At 35.8% G+C, this 19830-nt stretch overlaps 1 protein-coding gene across 1 annotated transcript in view; it reads right to left on the reverse strand.

The window, feature by feature from the left end:
* Positions 1–19830, reverse strand: part of LOC129273992 (mucin-17-like) — a 154886-nt gene that overhangs the window by 67886 nt on the left and 67170 nt on the right. Inside the window, exons 51-62 of the mRNA XM_064108928.1 lie at positions 15914–16336; positions 13571–13780; positions 12522–12557; positions 12195–12224; positions 11408–11617; positions 8048–8470; positions 7028–7237; positions 5995–6030; positions 5668–5697; positions 4885–5094; positions 1525–1947; positions 505–714 (exon numbers count right to left, since the gene is read on the reverse strand). Of these exons, the coding sequence (XP_063964998.1) occupies positions 505–714; positions 1525–1947; positions 4885–5094; positions 5668–5697; positions 5995–6030; positions 7028–7237; positions 8048–8470; positions 11408–11617; positions 12195–12224; positions 12522–12557; positions 13571–13780; positions 15914–16336 (2451 nt within the window). The remainder of the gene's footprint in view (positions 1–504; positions 715–1524; positions 1948–4884; positions 5095–5667; positions 5698–5994; positions 6031–7027; positions 7238–8047; positions 8471–11407; positions 11618–12194; positions 12225–12521; positions 12558–13570; positions 13781–15913; positions 16337–19830) is intronic.

The following is a 19830-nucleotide window of genomic DNA, read 5'->3' on the forward strand; positions in this document are numbered from 1 at the left end:
ACCAAAGCGGTTTTGTGCAATAAACAGCCTGATGAATTTATGCCTTAAGAAATAAGAAATACCTGATAACTTGTTTATTTGAGTTAAATTATATTTTCTATTTATTTTCAAGGGGTCGCACTACATTGGCTATGGCCATCATGCAAATTTTAAAGTTTAAGGTTTGTAACAAAAAAAAAAAACGTAACCCCCCCTTCAAATTAGAATTCTTTCGACAAAATGATTTAAAATAAATGATATTAACAATTCTAGGTAACTGGCTAATATTTCAGAAAAATATAATTATACACGAGTCAGCACATAGAAATACTAATGTACATACAAGGACATTAATATACAAATAAGGTGTAATTCAAATTAGTAAACAACACTAATCATTAGATCTCTTTAAAGTTGAAAAAACTGACACATAGACAAAAAAGAAAGGTTCACTCTATTAAAGTATAACCTAAAAAGTATGCGTGGTTCCAAAGAAGAAAATGTTTGCAACGTCCTGGTGAATACCTGGAGTTGTTGTTACTGTTGTAGTTGTCTGAGTGGTGGAGCTTTCAGGTGTGGTCGTAGTAACAGTTGTTGTCTCTTCAGAAACTGTGGTGCTTGCTGTTGTCGTGACAGTAGTTGTTGTTTCCTCTGTCACTGTAGTGGTTGGAGCAGTTGTGGTTGCTGGGGTGGTAGTCGTTGCAATGCTTGTTGTTGTGACAGTAGTTGTAGGCTCTGTATTTGTATAATTTAAAAAAACAATAAAAATCAAAAGAATTGTAATAAAAATGCTAGTAAAGATAAGCTAATAAATTATATCACTTAGACCCACTCTCAAACATTTTGGTGAATATCTCCCCTCTTTTTCAAAATGCAACTGTTCAGCAAAGTAATACATTGTAGGAGAACTCCTGACTTGAAGAAGCTCTAAACTTGATAAAATGTTAATAGGTGGCTTGATTGAAGTATAATGTTTTTTCCAAAAAATAATATACATGTACTTCAACCTCATGAAACCAACGCTTTTAATGTCATGGTGAATACCAGGGGCCCGTCTTACAAAGAGTTACGATTGATCCAATCAACCGTAACTATGGAAATCCATCAGTGTCATAATTTTTTCTTCAGGAAATTTGCACAATGTCCTTTGTAAACAAAGAGAAGCACAGTGAATTTTCAAGAAAAGATTGAATGCATGAATATAAACCATAGCTAGAAAATGTTTTGAACAATCATGCATATTAGATGTTGATGTTGCTGGCCGTCCATAGTTAAGATTGATCGGATCAATCGCAGCTCTTTGTAAGATGGGGCCCTGGAGTTATTTTTTGTCACCATTGTATTTGTGTCAGTTGTAGAGCTTCCAGGTCTGGTCATAGTATCAATTTCCTTAATATCACTCACAGTGTAGAGAAATACTCATGGCAAAACCAAATCTTATAGATAGGATTCCTCTATTTCTGTTGTACAGGATAAGCGGTATAAGCAATAGCTGCCTATGTTTAAATATAAAATAATGTATTATGCTGAAGCCAAACTATTCACCTAATTTAAGGCATCCTCTGACTGTCACGTTTATGGTTACAGGCATGCTGGTGATATCTAGAACTTCAATGTCAAAAGATTCCACAGATTCTTCGTTAAATGTATTTCGAACTATAAACATTCCACTTTCAGGAGCAGTGGAGTCAACAGGATATTCCTCCGCATCAACGACTCCTGTACTGTCCACAATATTTGAGATGCGAACCCTCCGTACTGCATTGTTGTTTCCTCCTTCACCCTGCTCAGACAAAGTCAGCGCATTCACTGTTATTGTGTTCCCAGGGGAAGAAAGCGATACAGTGAACTTAGGGACTCCGGACTCCAGTGTGATTATACCATTAGTACTGTTATTACCATTTCCATCAGTAGGGATAAGGGTGATTATAACATTCAACTTATCCAAGTCCTGCTCCTCACACCCACCTAGAATAAAAGCAGATGACAGAAACAGGGTCAAGTTTTCAAAATATCCTGATATACTAGTCATCAGAACATACAAAACATTAATACTCTATTGCATTTCATTTTATTTGATGACGTATTTAAATCCTTCAAAAATAAAGTACTGTCACTGATATTCCCAGCAGCTGGGGTGATCAAAACATTCACATTTCCCAAGTCATCCTCATAGTTACCTAGCACAACAGAAGATGTCATTGGAAAAGACAGGACTAGAAAAGACAACAAAATAAAAAGAGTGATTTGAATTGATAAACCTTGCAAATTGGTTGCCCCTTTTTAATATTGAAGAAGCTTTGACATTGATGAAATAAATAGGTGGATTTATTGAAGTATAATGTAGAAATAGAATCTGTTTTTCAAGGACACTATACTTGGAATTGATGGAATGAGACTCTAAATACATACATAAATCCCTTGAACTGCTCTTTTTTGTGTTCAGAAATCCTATGTTGTATACTAATGTAATGTGCATAAAATTAGGATTAATATTATCTCATGTATTTCATTATTGATTGACTGTCTTATATCTTTATTTGTTGGTTGTTGTTAACATTAAGCCTGAGTCGAATCGATTTTAAAATCGGTGTTCGATCGATGTCATCGAACACCGGTGCAGATTTTGCAAAATCGGTGCATCAAAAAAAAAAAAATATGTCGGGCGGCCGAATCGTTTGGTTCACACAATCAATCATCAAAATATCAGTAATGTCCAACTTGACTACTACTTACTTGATTTCTATTGCCCCCAAAATGAAACCGATTGTGTAATTATGATGCCTATTCACCATTAATTTGAAGTTTATTTTGATCATAGTTCAAGTCTTACTCGTCTGCTCGTGCCGAGATAATTTATGCATGATGAATTCATGAATGGAAGTCATGGCCATCGATCGTGCATGCGCAGTACTGTTCTTTAATCAAACCAGAAAATGGCCGGAAATTGACGCGATCAACGTAAAACAAATCTTGCTTTCATGAACAATATTAATATCATGACCACAGAACATTATTTAATCGTAATATTTAACAATTTGCATATGATAATCATTGATATGAATTTAGAGCTTGATGTGAAACGTTACTATTTCGTTTCAATTTTCAATGGCGGACATCTCATGACGATCAACTTGACTTCTTGAGTCGAGTGAGTGCACTTGTCTAAAAAAAAAAATAATTATCACGTCAGGATTGATTCTCGAACATTGTCTACATGCAAAAACTCTTTTCAAGATCGTAATATCACCATATAATAACATTTTACATGACAAAACAGAGAAAATTGCGTTTGATATTTTTTTCCCATCAATTTGAAGCTAGTTTGTGCCCCGGGTTTGTGCCCAACTTTGGGCTCTGATTTTATGAATGGAAAATATGTCATACGTCATCAAACACGCATGCGCATTGTGCTTATTTTCTCGGAGCTCGGAGGAGACGTCCAGAGATGGAACAACAATATAAATAATGCCAGTATTAATTCTTCCATATGAACATAACATCCTTTGCTGACATCGTCATTATTCTTAGTATGACCATAAAATCTTGATAAATCGTAATAATTCATATGAATTTAGGGCTTGATTCGAAACATTTGTATTTATTTCGATCGCATGCTCAATTGTGTCTAAAAAAATGAATTGTCATTATCAGGATGAATTCTCGAACATCGTCATAACTCATATTCCACAATCTTTCCTCACAATCGTTATATTAGCTTTGAATACCAATTCAAATGACCATTCAGAGAAAATTATTTATCTATTCCCATAAACTTATTTGGAGCTCATTTTGGATCCAACTACACAATCTCAGGCAAGTTACAGCGCTCTTCGTTGGTTGCACTTGTTTGCTGGCGCTGACAAGCACGCCTGTCGTTTCGTGAGAGTGTACGGGGCTGCGGACGGGGCTGGTGAATGCTAGTTGACCGAAAATCATTCGGATCGACTTTGCGTGATCAATGTCTTTATTATTGTTTCATTTTAAACTTAAATGTTGTCATCTGCAAATATCATTGTTGAAGATATTTTGGGAAGAATTCTGCATTGGTCCCCAGCCTTGTTTTGTGATCATGGAAAATACAAACGAACTTTGCTCTGTCATCTGCTTGTGCAACGCTCACCCGGCCAACGCCAGCGCATACCGTCAGTGCGTAGTGCATGCATAGCGCATCAACAACGGAGCAAAAAAAAGACTACATTTTCCCCGCCTTCAATATTCGATGCATCGATGATCGATCGAATTAAAGCTCACGAACACCGGTTTTCAAAATAATCAATATGACTCAGGCTTAGTTGATATAGATTTTTTTATTTTTCCTATGGAAACTATTTTTGATACTTTTTCGGTCACCTGAAACCATCTTCACTGAGCAAAATGAAAATAACGATATAGATATGAATTTAGATAGAATAGAAATAGGAATATCATTAGATATATATACCATGGAAATTTTGAGCAATAAACAGCCTGATGAATTACGCCTTGAGAAATAACCAATAACTTGTTTATTTGAATTCAAGTATATTTTTTCTTTTGCTTATTTTCAGAGTCACACTACAATGGCTATGGTCATCATGCAACGATAAGGTTCAAAATAAAAACAGAAAGTATCTTCCCTCCCCTTTTAAATTGCAATTTTTAAACAAAACTATTTTCATCAAATCAATAAAATGGGAGGAGCAATTCTAGAATAACAGGTTATGTTAGAAAACAAAACTTGTACATAAGTCAACACATCAAAATAATAAAGTACATAGAAGGACATCAATTTATAAACACGATGCAATGCAAAATAGACTTTTTCCAAATTTGAAAAATAAAAAAAAAAGACGAAAAAGTTCACTCTATTTAAGTATTACCTCAAAAGGATGATTAGTTCCCGAGAAGAAAATGTTTAAATACCTGGAGTTGTTGCCACTGTTGTAGTTGTCTGAGTAGTGGAGCTTTCAGGTGTGGTCGTAGTAACAGTTGTTGTCTCTTCAGAAACTGTGGTGCTTGTTGTCGTTGTGACAGTAGTTGTCATTTCCTCTGTTACTGTAGTGGTTGGAGCAGTAGTGGTTGCTGGCAAAGTAGTGGTTGTAACACTTGTTGTTGTGACAGTAGTTGTAGGCTCTATATTTTAATAAAAAACAATTTACAGCAATGATAATAATAAAAATAATAAAAAAATTATAATGTAACTTGTGAAGGTTTCCATGGCAAAAAGAAGTGTATATTAGGTTTTATGTTACACCATGTATCTTTTGTGGGCAATTGTTGGTCCTTAATAGGTTCATCCAAAAATTATAACAAAACTAGTTATTATAGTATAACACTAATTCAACTCTCTAGCATGCCAAAAGCCCATCTCTGTATAATTAATACTTGGACCATTTATTTCCCTTCTTAATAAAGTGTCATTGAACATAAATTCTGATATACAGCCGGACATGCTGATATCTTTATGGGGTTTGATAATGCGTTTCTCTATTACAGATTCCAGTACTAAAAAATAATGGTTGTATATCAAATATTTGGTGTTAACTATGATGACATATACACATCCATACATGTATCTCCTAATATCTATGAAAACACAAAATTAATATTGTTCAGATATGGCAAAAACATAGTCAAATTTAATCAAAATATAAGATTAGTTTAAAAGGAAACACTTTAAGATCAAAGTAGAGCATTTTGAATTACCAGTTGGTCTAGTTCTTGATGGAGGAGTTCCTACATGTATAAGGAAACAATGAATGAAATAAAATGTGTTACTCAACTTTACATAGGTTGTATTGCTACATTTATAACACATGACAAAAACAGAAGAACATTGTAAGCATATAAAAAGTGAGGAACAAAATTGAAGCAAAGATGCATGTGTAACAAATGGTGTCTTTTAATGGCAGACTGCAAACTTGTGCCAAAAGCTTGTTTGGAAGATTACATTTTATATTGGCTCCTCTTGTTTTATTTCAACTGAATGATTTCGCTTTCTTTACAAGAGATGGTGAGAAATTGGGAACCTACCTCCATCGCCAGTATCAATTGGTTCTGTTGAAAGTTCTGTCAAAGAGAAATGATTGATTCTCTGTTGATTACTTTTGTAGAATAGGACATGAGTTAAGTGAACATGTTTCACATCTTAAATTCTGAGTTATTTGAGGGACACAAATCTTGTTAAATCAAATCTCATTTCAGTACACCAATTGACCAACAGCCAAAAAAGTTTCTTTATGCTGAAATTCCATATCCATCTTTTGACCACTGTTCCTCACATTTGTCATAGAAATAAATTTCATAAGAATTACAATAATATATGCGTGAACAAAGAATGAGACTGTTACTAAATATAAATATATATATATACATATATATATATATATAAAACTGAACTCCTCTTTCTTGTGTTAAGAAATCCTTTGCTGTATGTAATGTACATAAAATTATCAATATTATCTCATGTATCTAATTTCTTCTTGAATGTCTTATATCTTTTTGTTTTGGTTGTTGAGGTAGCTTTTTTATTTTTATGGAAATTGTTGACTAGATTTGTACACCAAAGCGGTTTTGTGCAATAAACAGCCTGATGAATTTATGCCTTAAGAAATAAGAAATACCTGATAACTTGTTTATTTGAGTTAAATTATATTTTCTATTTATTTTCAAGGGGTCGCACTACATTGGCTATGGCCATCATGCAAATTTTAAAGTTTAAGGTTTGTAACAAAAAAAAAAAACGTAACCCCCCCTTCAAATTAGAATTCTTTCGACAAAATGATTTAAAATAAATGATATTAACAATTCTAGGTAACTGGCTAATATTTCAGAAAAATATAATTATACACGAGTCAGCACATAGAAATACTAATGTACATACAAGGACATTAATATACAAATAAGGTGTAATTCAAATTAGTAAACAACACTAATCATTAGATCTCTTTAAAGTTGAAAAAAACTGACACATAGACAAAAAAGAAAGGTTCACTCTATTAAAGTATAACCTAAAAAGTATGCGTGGTTCCAAAGAAGAAAATGTTTGCAACGTCCTGGTGAATACCTGGAGTTGTTGTTACTGTTGTAGTTGTCTGAGTGGTGGAGCTTTCAGGTGTGGTCGTAGTAACAGTTGTTGTCTCTTCAGAAACTGTGGTGCTTGCTGTTGTCGTGACAGTAGTTGTTGTTTCCTCTGTCACTGTAGTGGTTGGAGCAGTTGTGGTTGCTGGGGTGGTAGTCGTTGCAATGCTTGTTGTTGTGACAGTAGTTGTAGGCTCTGTATTTGTATAATTTAAAAAAACAATAAAAATCAAAAGAATTGTAATAAAAATGCTAGTAAAGATAAGCTAATAAATTATATCACTTAGACCCACTCTCAAACATTTTGGTGAATATCTCCCCTCTTTTTCAAAATGCAACTGTTCAGCAAAGTAATACATTGTAGGAGAAATCCTGACTTGAAGAAGCTCTAAACTTGATAAAATGTTAATAGGTGGCTTGATTGAAGTATAATGTTTTTTCCAAAAAATAATATACATGTACTTCAACCTCATGAAACCAACGCTTTTAATGTCATGGTGAATACCAGGGGCCCGTCTTACAGAGAGTTACGATTGATCCAATCAACCGTAACTATGGAAATCCATCAGTGTCATAATTTTTTCTTCAGGAAATTTGCACAATGTCCTTTGTAAACAAAGAGAAGCACAGTGAATTTTCAAGAAAAGATTGAATGCATGAATATAAACCATAGCTAGAAAATGTTTTGAACAATCATGCATATTAGATGTTGATGTTGCTGGCCGTCCATAGTTAAGATTGATCGGATCAATCGCAGCTCTTTGTAAGATGGGGCCCTGGAGTTATTTTTTGTCACCATTGTATTTGTGTCAGTTGTAGAGCTTCCAGGTCTGGTCATAGTATCAATTTCCTTAATATCACTCACAGTGTAGAGAAATACTCATGGCAAAACCAAATCTTATAGATAGGATTCCTCTATTTCTGTTGTACAGGATAAGTGGGATAAGCAATAGCTGCCTATGTTTAAATATAAAATAATGTATTATGCTGAAGCCAAACTATTCACCTAATTTAAGGCATCCTCTGACTGTCACGTTTATGGTTACAGGCATGCTGGTGATATCTAGAACTTCAATGTCAAAAGATTCCACAGATTCTTCGTTAAATGTATTTCGAACTATAAACATTCCACTTTCAGGAGCAGTGGAGTCAACAGGATATTCCTCCGCATCAACGACTCCTGTACTGTCCACAATATTTGAGATGCGAACCCTCCGTACTGCATTGTTGTTTCCTCCTTCACCCTGCTCAGACAAAGTCAGCGCATTCACTGTTATTGTGTTCCCAGGGGAAGAAAGCGATACAGTGAACTTAGGGACTCCGGACTCCAGTGTGATTATACCATTAGCACTGTTATTACCATTTCCATCAGTAGGGATAAGGGTGATTATAACATTCAACTTATCCAAGTCCTGCTCCTCACACCCACCTAGAATAAAAGCAGATGACAGAAACAGGGTCAAGTTTTCAAAATATCCTGATATACTAGTCATCAGAACATACAAAACATTAATACTCTATTGCATTTCATTTTATTTGATGACGTATTTAAATCCTTCAAAAATAAAGTACTGTCACTGATATTCCCAGCAGCTGGGGTGATCAAAACATTCACATTTCCCAAGTCATCCTCATAGTTACCTAGCACAACAGAAGATGTCATTGGAAAAGACAGGACTAGAAAAGACAACAAAATAAAAAGAGTGATTTGAATTGATAAACCTTGCAAATTGGTTGCCCCTTTTTAATATTGAAGAAGCTTTGACATTGATGAAATAAATAGGTGGATTTATTGAAGTATAATGTAGAAATAGAATCTGTTTTTCAAGGACACTATACTTGGAATTGATGGAATGAGACTCTAAATACATACATAAATCCCTTGAACTGCTCTTTTTTGTGTTCAGAAATCCTATGTTGTATACTAATGTAATGTGCATAAAATTAGGATTAATATTATCTCATGTATTTCATTATTGATTGACTGTCTTATATCTTTATTTGTTGGTTGTTGTTAATATTAAGCCTGAGTCGAATCGATTTTAAAATCGGTGTTCGATCGATGTCATCGAACACCGGTGCAGATTTTGCAAAATCGGTGCATCAAAACAAAAAAAATATGTCGGGCGGCCGAATCGTTTGGTTCACACAATCAATCATCAAAATATCAGTAATGTCCAACTTGACTACTACTTACTTGATTTCTATTGCCCCCAAAATGAAACCGATTGTGTAATTATGATGCCTATTCACCATTAATTTGAAGTTTATTTTGATCATAGTTCAAGTCTTACTCGTCTGCTCGTGCCGAGATAATTTATGCATGATGAATTCATGAATGGAAGTCATGGCCATCGATCGTGCATGCGCAGTACTGTTCTTTAATCAAACCAGAAAATGGCCGGAAATTGACGCGATCAACGTAAAACAAATCTTGCTTTCATGAACAATATTAATATCATGACCACAGAACATTATTTAATCGTAATATTTAACAATTTGCATATGATAATCATTAATATGAATTTAGAGCTTGATGTGAAACGTTTGTATTTCGTTTCAATTTTCAATGGCGGACATCTCATGACGAGCGACTTGACTTCTTGAGTCGAGTGAGTGCACTTGTCTAAAAAAAAAAATAATTATCACGTCAGGATTGATTCTCGAACATTGTCTACATGCAAAAACTCTTTTCAAGATCGTAATATCACCATATAATAACATTTTACATGACAAAACAGAGAAAATTGCGTTTAATATTTTTTTCCCATCAATTTGAAGCTAGTTTGTGCCCCGGGTTTGTGCCCAACTTTGGGCTCTGATTTCATGAATGGAAAATATGTCATACGTCATCGAACACGCATGCGCATTGTGCTTATTTTCTCGGAGCTCGGAGGAGACGTCCAGAGATGGAACAACAATAGAAATAATGCCAGTATTAATTCTTCCATATGAACATAACATCCTTTGCTGACATCGTCATTATTCTTAGTATAACCATAAAATCTTGATAAATCGTAATAATTCATATGAATTTAGGGCTTGATTCGAAACATTCGTATTTATTTCGATCGCATGCTCAATTGTGTCTAAAAAAATGAATTGTCATTATCAGGATGAATTCTCGAACATCGTCATAACTCATATTCCACAATCTTTCCTCACAATCGTTATATTAGCTTTGAATACCAATTCAAATGACCATTCAGAGAAAATTACGTATCTATTCCCATAAACTTATTTGGAGCTCATTTTGGATCCAACTACACAATCTCAGGCAAGTTACAGCGCTCTTCGTTGGTTGCACTTGTTTGCTGGCGCTGACAAGCACGCCTGTCGTTTCGGGAGAGTGTACGGGGCTGCGGACGGGGCTGGTGAATGCTAGTTGACCGAAAATCATTCGGATCGACTTTGCGTGATCCATGTCTTTATTATTGTTTCATTTTAAACTTAAATGTTGTCATCTGCAAATATCATTGTTGAAGATATTTTGGGAAGAGTTCTGCATTGGTCCCCAGCCTTTTTTTGTGATCATGGAAAATACAAACAAACTTTGCTCTGTCATCTGCTTGTGCAACGCTCACCCGGCCAACGCCAGCGCATACCGTCAGTGCGTAGTGCATGCATAGCACATTAACGCCGGAGCAAAAAAAAAACTACATTTTCCCCGCCTTCAATATTCGATGCATCGATGATCGATCGAATTAAAGCTCACGAACACCGGTTTTCAAAATAATCAATATGACTCAGGCTTAGTTGATATAGATTTTTTTATTATTCCTATGGAAACTGTTTTTGATACTTTTTCGGTCACCTGAAACCATCTTCACTGAGCAAAATGAAAATAACGGTATAGATATGAATTTAGATAGAATAGAAATAGAAATATCATTAGATATATAGACCATGGAAATTTTGAGCAATAAACAGCCTGATGAATTATGCCTTGAGAAATAACCAATAACTTGTTTATTTGAATTCAAGTATATTTTTTCTTTTGCTTATTTTCAGAGTCACACTACAATGGCTATGGTCATCATGCAACGATAAGGTTCAAAATAAAGACATAAAGTATCTTCCCTCCCCTTTTAAATTGCAATTTTTAAACAAAACTATTTTCATCAAATCAATAAAATGGGAGGAGCAATTCTAGAATAACAGGTTATGTTAGAAAACAAAACTTGTACATAAGTCAACACATAAAAATAATAAAGTACATAGAAGGACATCAATTTATAAACACGATGCAATGCAAAATAGACTTTTTCCAAATTTGAAAAATAAAAAAAAAAGACGAAAAAGTTCACTCTATTTAAGTATAACCTCAAAAGGATGATTAGTTCCAATGAAGAAAATGTTTAAATACCTAGAGTTGTTGCCACTGTTGTAGTTGTCTGAGTAGTGGAGCTTTCAGGTGTGGTCGTAGTAACAGTTGTTGTCTCTTCAGAAACTGTGGTGCTTGCTGTCGTGGTGACAGTAGTCGTCATTTCCTCTGTTACTGTAGTGGTTGGAGCAGTAGTGGTTGCTGGCAAAGTAGTGGTTGTAACACTTGTTGTTGTGACAGTAGTTGTAGGCTCTATATTTTAATAAAAAACAATTTACAGCAATGATAATAATAAATATAATAAAAAAATTATAATGTAACTTGTGAAGGTTTCCATGGCAAAAAGACGTGTATATTAGGTTTTATGTTACACCATGTATCTTTTGTGGGCAATTGTTGGTCCTTAATAGGTTCATCCAAAAATTATAACAAAACTAGTTATTATAGTATAACACTAATTCAACTCTCTAGCATGCCAAAAGCCCATCTCTGTATAATTAATACTTGGACCATTTATTTCCCTTCTTAATAAAGTGTCATTGAACATAAATTCTGATATACAGCCGGACATGCTGATATCTTTATGGGGTTTGATAATGCGTTTCTCTATTACAGATTCCAGTACTAAAAAATAATGGTTGTATATCAAATATTTGGTGTTAACTATAATGACATATACACATCCATACATGTATCTCCTAATATCAATGAAAACACAAAATTAATATTGTTCAGATATGGCAAAAATAAAGTCAATTTTAATCAAAATATAAGAAAGATTAGTTTAAAAGGAAACACTTTAAGATCAAAGTACAGCATTTTAAATTACCAGTTGGTCTAGTTCTTGATGGAGGAGTTCCTACATGTATAAGGAAACAATGAATGAAATAAAATGTGTTACTTAACTTTACATAGGTTGTATTGTTACATTTATAACACATGACAAAAACAGAAGAACATTGTAAGCACATAAAAAGTGAGGAACAAAATTGAAGCAAAGATGCATGTGTAACAAATGGTGTCTTTTAATGGCAGACTGCAAACTTGTGCCAAAAGCTTGTTTGGAAGATTACATTTTATATTGGCTCCTCTTGTTTTATTTCAACTGAATGATTTCGCTTTCTTTACAAGAGATGGTGAGAAATTGGGAACCTACCTCCATCGCCAGTATCAATTGGTTCTGTTGAAAGTTCTGTCAAAGAGAAATGATTGATTCTCTGTTGATTACTTTGGTAGAATAGGACATGAGTTAAGTGAACATGTTTCACATCTTAAATTCTGAGTTATTTGAGGGACACAAATCTTGTTAAATCAAGTCTTATTTCAGTACACCAATTGACCAACAGCCAGAAAAGTTTCTTTATGCTGAAATTCCATATCCATCTTTTGACCACTGTTCCTCACATATGTCATAGAAATAAATTTCATAAGAATTACAATAATATATGCGTGAACAAAGAATGAGATTGTAACTAAATATAAATATATATATATATATATATATATATATATATAAAAAACTGAACTCCTCTTTCTTGTGTTAAGAAATCCTTTGTTGTATGTAATGTACATAAAATTATCAATATCACAATATTATCTCATGTATCTAATTTCTTTTTGAATTTCTTATATATTTTTTTTTGGTTGTTGAGGTAGCTTTTTTATTTTTATGGAAATTGTTGACTAGATTTGTACACCAAAGCGGTTTTGTGCAATAAACAGCCTGATAAATTTATGCCTTAAGAAATACCCGATAACTTGTTTATTTGAGTTAAATTATATTTTCTATTTATTTTCAAGGGGTTGCACTACATTGGCTAGGGCCATCATGCAAATTTTAAAGTTTAAGGTTTGTAACAAAAAAAAGAACGTAACCCCCCCTTCAAATTAGAATTCTTTCGACAAAATGATTAAAATTAAATGATAAACAATAAAAGATATTAACAATTCTAGGTTACTGGCTAATATTTCAGAAAAATATAATTATACATGAGTTAGCACATAGAAATACTAATGTACATACAAGGACATTAATATACATATAAGGTGTAATTCAAATTAGTAAACAATACTAATCATTAGATCTCTTTAAAGTTGAAAAAACTGACACATAGACAAAAAAGAAAGGTTCACTCTATTAAAGTATAACCTAAAAAGTATGCATGGTTCCAAAGAAGAAAATGTTTGCAACGTCCTGGTGAATACCTGGAGTTGTTGTTACTGTTGTAGTTGTCTCAGTGGTGGAGCTTTCAGGTGTGGTCGTAGTAACAGTTGTTGTCTCTTCAGAAACTGTGGTGCTTGCTGTTGTCGTGACAGTAGTTGTTGTTTCCTCTGTCACTGTAGTGGTTGGAGCGGTTGTAGTTGCTGGAGTGGTAGGCATTGCAATGCTTGTTGTTGTGACAGTAGTTGTAGGCTCTGTATTTTTATGATTTTAAGAAACAATAACAATCAAAAGAATTATAATAAAAGTGCTAGTAAAGATAAGCTAATAAATTATATCACTTAGACCCACTCTCAAACATTTTGGTGAATATCTCCCCTCTTTTTCAAAATGCAACTGTTCAGCAAAGTAATAAATTGTAGGAGAAATCCTGACTTGACTGACTAACAACGGCGCAAAATGATTGTGATTGGTATTTCATGTCATGTATGTGTAATAACAGAAAAAAGTAATAGCAAAAATGATATAAACATAGAAGGGGCAATTTCAATTGAAAAACAATGCTAATTGGTATGCATTTTTCAATCTTGAAGAAGCTCTAAACTTGATAAAATGTTAATAAGTGGCTTGATTGAAGTAAAAAGTTTTTTCCAAAAAATAATATACATGTACTTCAACCTCATGAAACCAACGCTTTTAATGTCATGGTGAATACCAGGGGCCCGTCTTACAAAGAGTTACGATTGATCCAATCAACCGTAACTATGGAAATCCATCAGTGTCGTAATTTTTTCTTCAGGAAATTTGCACAATGTCCTTTGTAAACAAAGAGAAGCACAGTGAATTTTCAAGAAAAGATTGAATGCATGAATATAAACCATAGCTAGAAAATGTTTTGAACAAACATGCATATTAGATGTTGATGTTGCTGGCCATCCATAGTTAAGATTGATCGGATCAATCGCAGCTCTTTGTAAGACGGGGCCCTGGAGTTATTTTTTGTCACCATTGTATTTGTGTCAGTTGTAGAGCTTCCAGGTCTGGTCATAGTATCAATTTCCTTAACATCACTCACGGTCTAGAGAAATACTTATGGCAAAACCAAATCTTATAGATATGATTCCTCTATTAGTGTTGTACAAGATTAGCGGGATAAGCAATAGCTGCCTATTTTTAAATATACAATATTATAAACCTCTCTTTAAGAATCTCGAATAATCCGTTCCTCTGATTGGTCAAAACTGAGGTCATGTAAACGACCATGCCTTCAAAACAACAAACTAAGGTGGTAACCAAGGGCAACGGGCATAGTTAACAAGATTTCTGCCCGTTGCCCCCTCATCCGCTCCTTAACGACGGGCATAGCAAAATTTGGCTGAAATCCCCATTTTATTGCATGCAAAATGTTGCTTTCTGCAGTGATTGCAGATACCATAAATATCCGCGCGATTTGATCGAAAGTTTTAGACAATTCGCGCATTTACGCGCTTATTGCGCAAGTGCGCGCAACAGATGTGACATATCGATGGAATGATTTCGATCTTTGACTGTTGCTTGATAATTCCTGTTAAAATATATGGCATTTATTGAAAAGAAAACTAACTTATTAAGGACATAACGGATGTATCAATCATCAAGTCTTGTCGCAGTTTGCTCAAATGCATGCTCGCAAAAGGTGAGTCGGGTGAAAAGATTAGATGGTCACTGCACTTTGTAAAAATAAACGTTATTCGTTCAACTTAACGTTAGGACAGCTAGGTATGACAAACGACAACGTTCGGACGGGTAGATCTAATTTTAATGGTCGTTAGCTTAGAAGTTAAGAGTAGACTCGAGATCTAACGTTACTAACGTTTTCAGGATGTACGTAGGTTTAGTCGACTAGATCTAACGTTATAGATTACACTCTAATGGAGATTTAAGACTGAACTTTAGATCTAGCCTAGAATCACCCTATTCAGAATCAGAGCCTAATTTGGTTCCTAAAAATATCTAGCCTAGGCCTATAGTAGGGCCTATCGGTATGAACTGCTTTGAAATTCGATTTTGAGATCCAACTTCAGGGTCAGGGCTAAGTTAGGGCCTAGAGGCTAGACCTAACGTTAGCTTGGGGCCTAGGCCTCGGGCAGGCTTTTAGATATAGATCTAGACCTAGACTAGGCCCTAATGTTAGATCTAATGTTTAATAATTCGGTTCATAAAATATATATGGACTACTTTTATATTCGAGACATGGTTGTTTCAATTCGGCTCGGGGGTACCGCATCGGCCAGACCATGCCCTCGGGCATAGTCGCGTTGCAGTCCCCTTGAGCCTCTAGAAACAACCATGCCTCTCAAAGCAGTCCATATATCTATTATGTATTATGCTGAAGCCAAACTATTCACCTAATTCAAGGCATCCTCTGACTGTCACGTTTATGGTTACAGGCATGCTGGTGATATCCAGTACTTCAATGTCAAAAGATTCCACAGATTCTTCGTTAAATGTATTTCGAACTATAAACATTCCACTTTCAGGAGCAGTGGAGTCAACAGGATATTCTTCCGCATCAACGAATCCTGTGCTGTTGACAATATTTGAGATGCGAACCCTTCGTACTGCATTGTTGTTTCCTCCTTCACCCTGCTCAGACAAAGTCAGCGCATTCACTGTTATTGTGTTCCCCGGGGAAGAAAGCGATACAGTGAACTTAGGGACTCCGGACTCCAGTGTGATTATACCATTAGTACTGTTATTACCATTTCCATCAGTAGGGATAAGGGTGATTATAACATTCAACTTATCCAAGTCCTGCTCCTCACACCCACCTAGAATAAAAGCAGATGACAGAAACAGGGTCAAGTTTTGAAAATATCCTGATATACCAGTCATCAGAACATACAAAACACAATGGCCCAAATTCACAAAGGTGGTTTTGAAAACCCACGGTTGAATCCACGGTTTATGCAGATTTCTTGTATGCATTACGCTTAATTTAACGCGTGTTGGGCGCGTGTATAAAAAAATGTCCAATGCTGATGCGCGCTTTTGTCACAATGCCCCAAATTGACGCCTGTTGCCGTGGTTATCCACGCTATTTTATTCATGAGTCCACTGTTTGAAGAGTGGACTCATGAATAAAATAGCGCATTACGCGAATCCTGCATGTGTTTAAAAAATACCCCACCAGCTTATAAACACAGGAACTCCATTGCCTTGCGTGTTGTGTCAATGGGAGCTCAGGTGGGATATTTGAAACCCCAATTTCAGATTTTGGGAGAGCTTCATTTCTCTCGTTTAAACTGGGGTGGGGTTCATCTGACTGCTGATAATGTCTTGCGTGTTAGTCAATGGGAGCTCAAGTGGGGTATTGACACCCCACTTTCAGTTTTTGGGAAAGTTTCATTTCTCTCGTTTAAACTGGGGTGGGGTCGATTTAAGGGCCGTCTGCACCATCCCGAGTTTTCAAATTAGCGCGCTATTTCTGATCCGGCAAATTATCCCGATCTGAAAAATCTCGAGATAGTTTGCAGTGGAGACGCCAATATCGCGCTAGTTCGTAGGATTAATCTCGAGATTGCAATCCCAAGTCAACTCGGGTTTATTTGCAAAATAGCGCGCTATATTACGAATTATCCCGCTAATTCGTAGGTGCAGACGCACTCGAGATTGGACTCGGGGTAATTTATTCATGACGTCAGTCCATAATGCAATTCGCGTTCGACTTCCGCCTTGGTCAAAACATAAACACGTGCGAAAGTCAACTTTATACATGCGAATAGATATTATCGCGAATAGCGTTCATCAATTGCCTAATCAGCAACGATGGTGTCCCACCAGTGAATGGATTTTGGGAGAGACCAGACCGAAGGGGGAGGCGCTCAATATCGACTATGGTCATATTCAATAACAACACTGACAGCAGTGTCATCTTATTCCTTCGCAAAATGTGAGCAAATAGCATTTCTTTCCTCCTTCTCTCCCTCTCTCTCTCTCTCTGTCGTTGCCTCTTACTCCGCCATCATATTTAACGAAGAATACATCACTTCTTCACTCGCTGAACTGAGAGGATTGTTGCATAACACCAGTCGAATTCGGCGAAAGTGCTAGTGAAAGGAGTACATTGCTTGCATATCGCGGGAAGTTATTCAAAAGCGCGGGCGTTGAAACTCCAAGATCCGAAAGTGCGCATGCTCGGAATATCGGGCTTGTTGCCTCGCTCGAGCAGGAATCGCTTTCTTGCGATGGTGGAGACGGGGTTTCTTGAATCTCGAGATTAATCGCGAAGTGGGCCGATCGGGCTAAAATCTCGAGATTGAGCAAACTCGGGATGGTGCAGCACCGCCTATCGTGACTGCAGCTGCTGATAAGAGCTGATAAAACACTGTGCATGCCACCACATCAGGCTGATGAAGGGCATGGAGTGGGATTGCAGCTGTCCTTGTTACGTAATAGTATAAACAAACTCTTCAGAGCTTCCTGGCTGACAGTAATCTTGAAAGAATATATTTGTATTCTATTTGTTTTAGGACATTTGCATGTCTAAAAACGATTCAAAATTTAGATCGAGATCTAACTGAAATTTTGAACGATGCAAAATGACCCACAATTGCCGAAATAACAATAAGTTAAAAAAAAATCACCCCCAGTTAACTCCCTCTCTCTCTCTCTCTCTGCCAGGCCTTATGAAGGTCACTTCTCTTTGGGGGAAGGTGGATTAGCTGGGAGAGTGCGTGGTTGTTTACTTAAGGATAACCATTCCTTGTTGATATTGGGATGGGTGGGGGGCGAGTGAAAGTAGCTTGGAATTTGAAATTGGGGTGTCAGAGGAGATCAATTTTTAAACACAAAGTTTCGTAATGGTATTTAACCATGGTAACAGGCATCAATTTGGCGCACTTTGACAAAAGCGCTCAACAGCATTGGACATATCTTATACACGCGCCCGATACGCGCTAAATTATGCATAATTTATACATGACGAAATACCTCCGTTTGATAACACTATACCCCATTTTTTCTCAATGAATTCTCTTCTCCGAATACGAAAACCATACTGCCCCAGGCATGCAATGTAAGTATCAAAACACCTGTTTCTTGACCTCGGTCCGAAGATAACACAACAGCCCGAGTGCGGTCCGGGAAAACATGTCGCCATTTTTTATTCACTTACTTTCCTTATTTCGAGGTTGATTTTCTTCGTTCGAAATTGAAAATGGGCTAGCATTGAATTTCTGAATACAATATGCCTTTGAAAACGTGATTAAATATCGAATACAATAATTTAATTCCGAAGGTCCTTCTACAGGCAGAGAAGACTTACGTAATACACAGCTGTTGTTTATCATTTCGTCCTTGGCTCAACGCTCATAATCTGGCCTGTGGGGATTACCTGGCCAAGCGGGGTTGATCAGGCGGGTGTTTCATAAAGCTGTTCGTAAGTTAAGAGCGACTGGTGATCATGTCTTGCGGTAAATGGTACAAACCATTGGCGATGATCACCAGTCGTTGTTAAAGTCGCTCTTAACTTACGAACAGCTTTATGAAACGACCCCCAGGGCTTGGAAATGATGTTTTAGATTTTCAAATGCAAAATGGGGTGAAATACCGCAGTTTGCCATCTGATCTGCGGTCCGTTTCCAAACGGGGGTAAGACGTAATGACAGGAAATCTGCATAAACCATGGACTCAACGTGGGTTTTCAAAACCACCTTTGCGAATTCAGGCCTAATACTCTGTTGCATTTCATTTTATTTGATAGCGTGTTAAAATCCTTCAAGAATAAAGTACTGTCACTGATATTCTCAGCAGTTGGATCGATAAAATCGATAAAACTTGCAAATCGTTAGACCCTTGAATCTTGAAGAAGCTTTGACATTGATAAAATAAATAGGTGGTTTTATTGAAGTATAACATAGAAGTAAAATGTGTTTTTTTTCAAGTGAGTGCACTTGTCTAAAAAAAAATAATTATCACGTCAGGATTAATTCTGGAACATTGTCTACATGCAAAAACTCTTTTCACGATCGAAATATCACCATATAATAACATTTTACATGACAAAACAGAGAAAATTGCGTTTGATATTTTTCCCCATCAATTTGAAGCTAGTTTGTGCCCCGGGTTTGTGCCCAACTTTGGGCTCTGATTTCATGTATGGAAAATATGTCATACGTCATCGAACACGCATGCGCATTGTGCTTATTTTCTCGGAGCTCGGAGGAGACGTCCAGAGATGGAACAACAATAGAAATAATGCCAGTATTAATTCTTCCATATGAACATAACATACTTTGCTGACATCGTCAATATTCTTAGTATG

Source organism: Lytechinus pictus, chromosome 13 (genome assembly GCF_037042905.1).
Source record: "Lytechinus pictus isolate F3 Inbred chromosome 13, Lp3.0, whole genome shotgun sequence".
Classification (NCBI taxonomy): domain Eukaryota; kingdom Metazoa; phylum Echinodermata; class Echinoidea; order Temnopleuroida; family Toxopneustidae; genus Lytechinus; species Lytechinus pictus.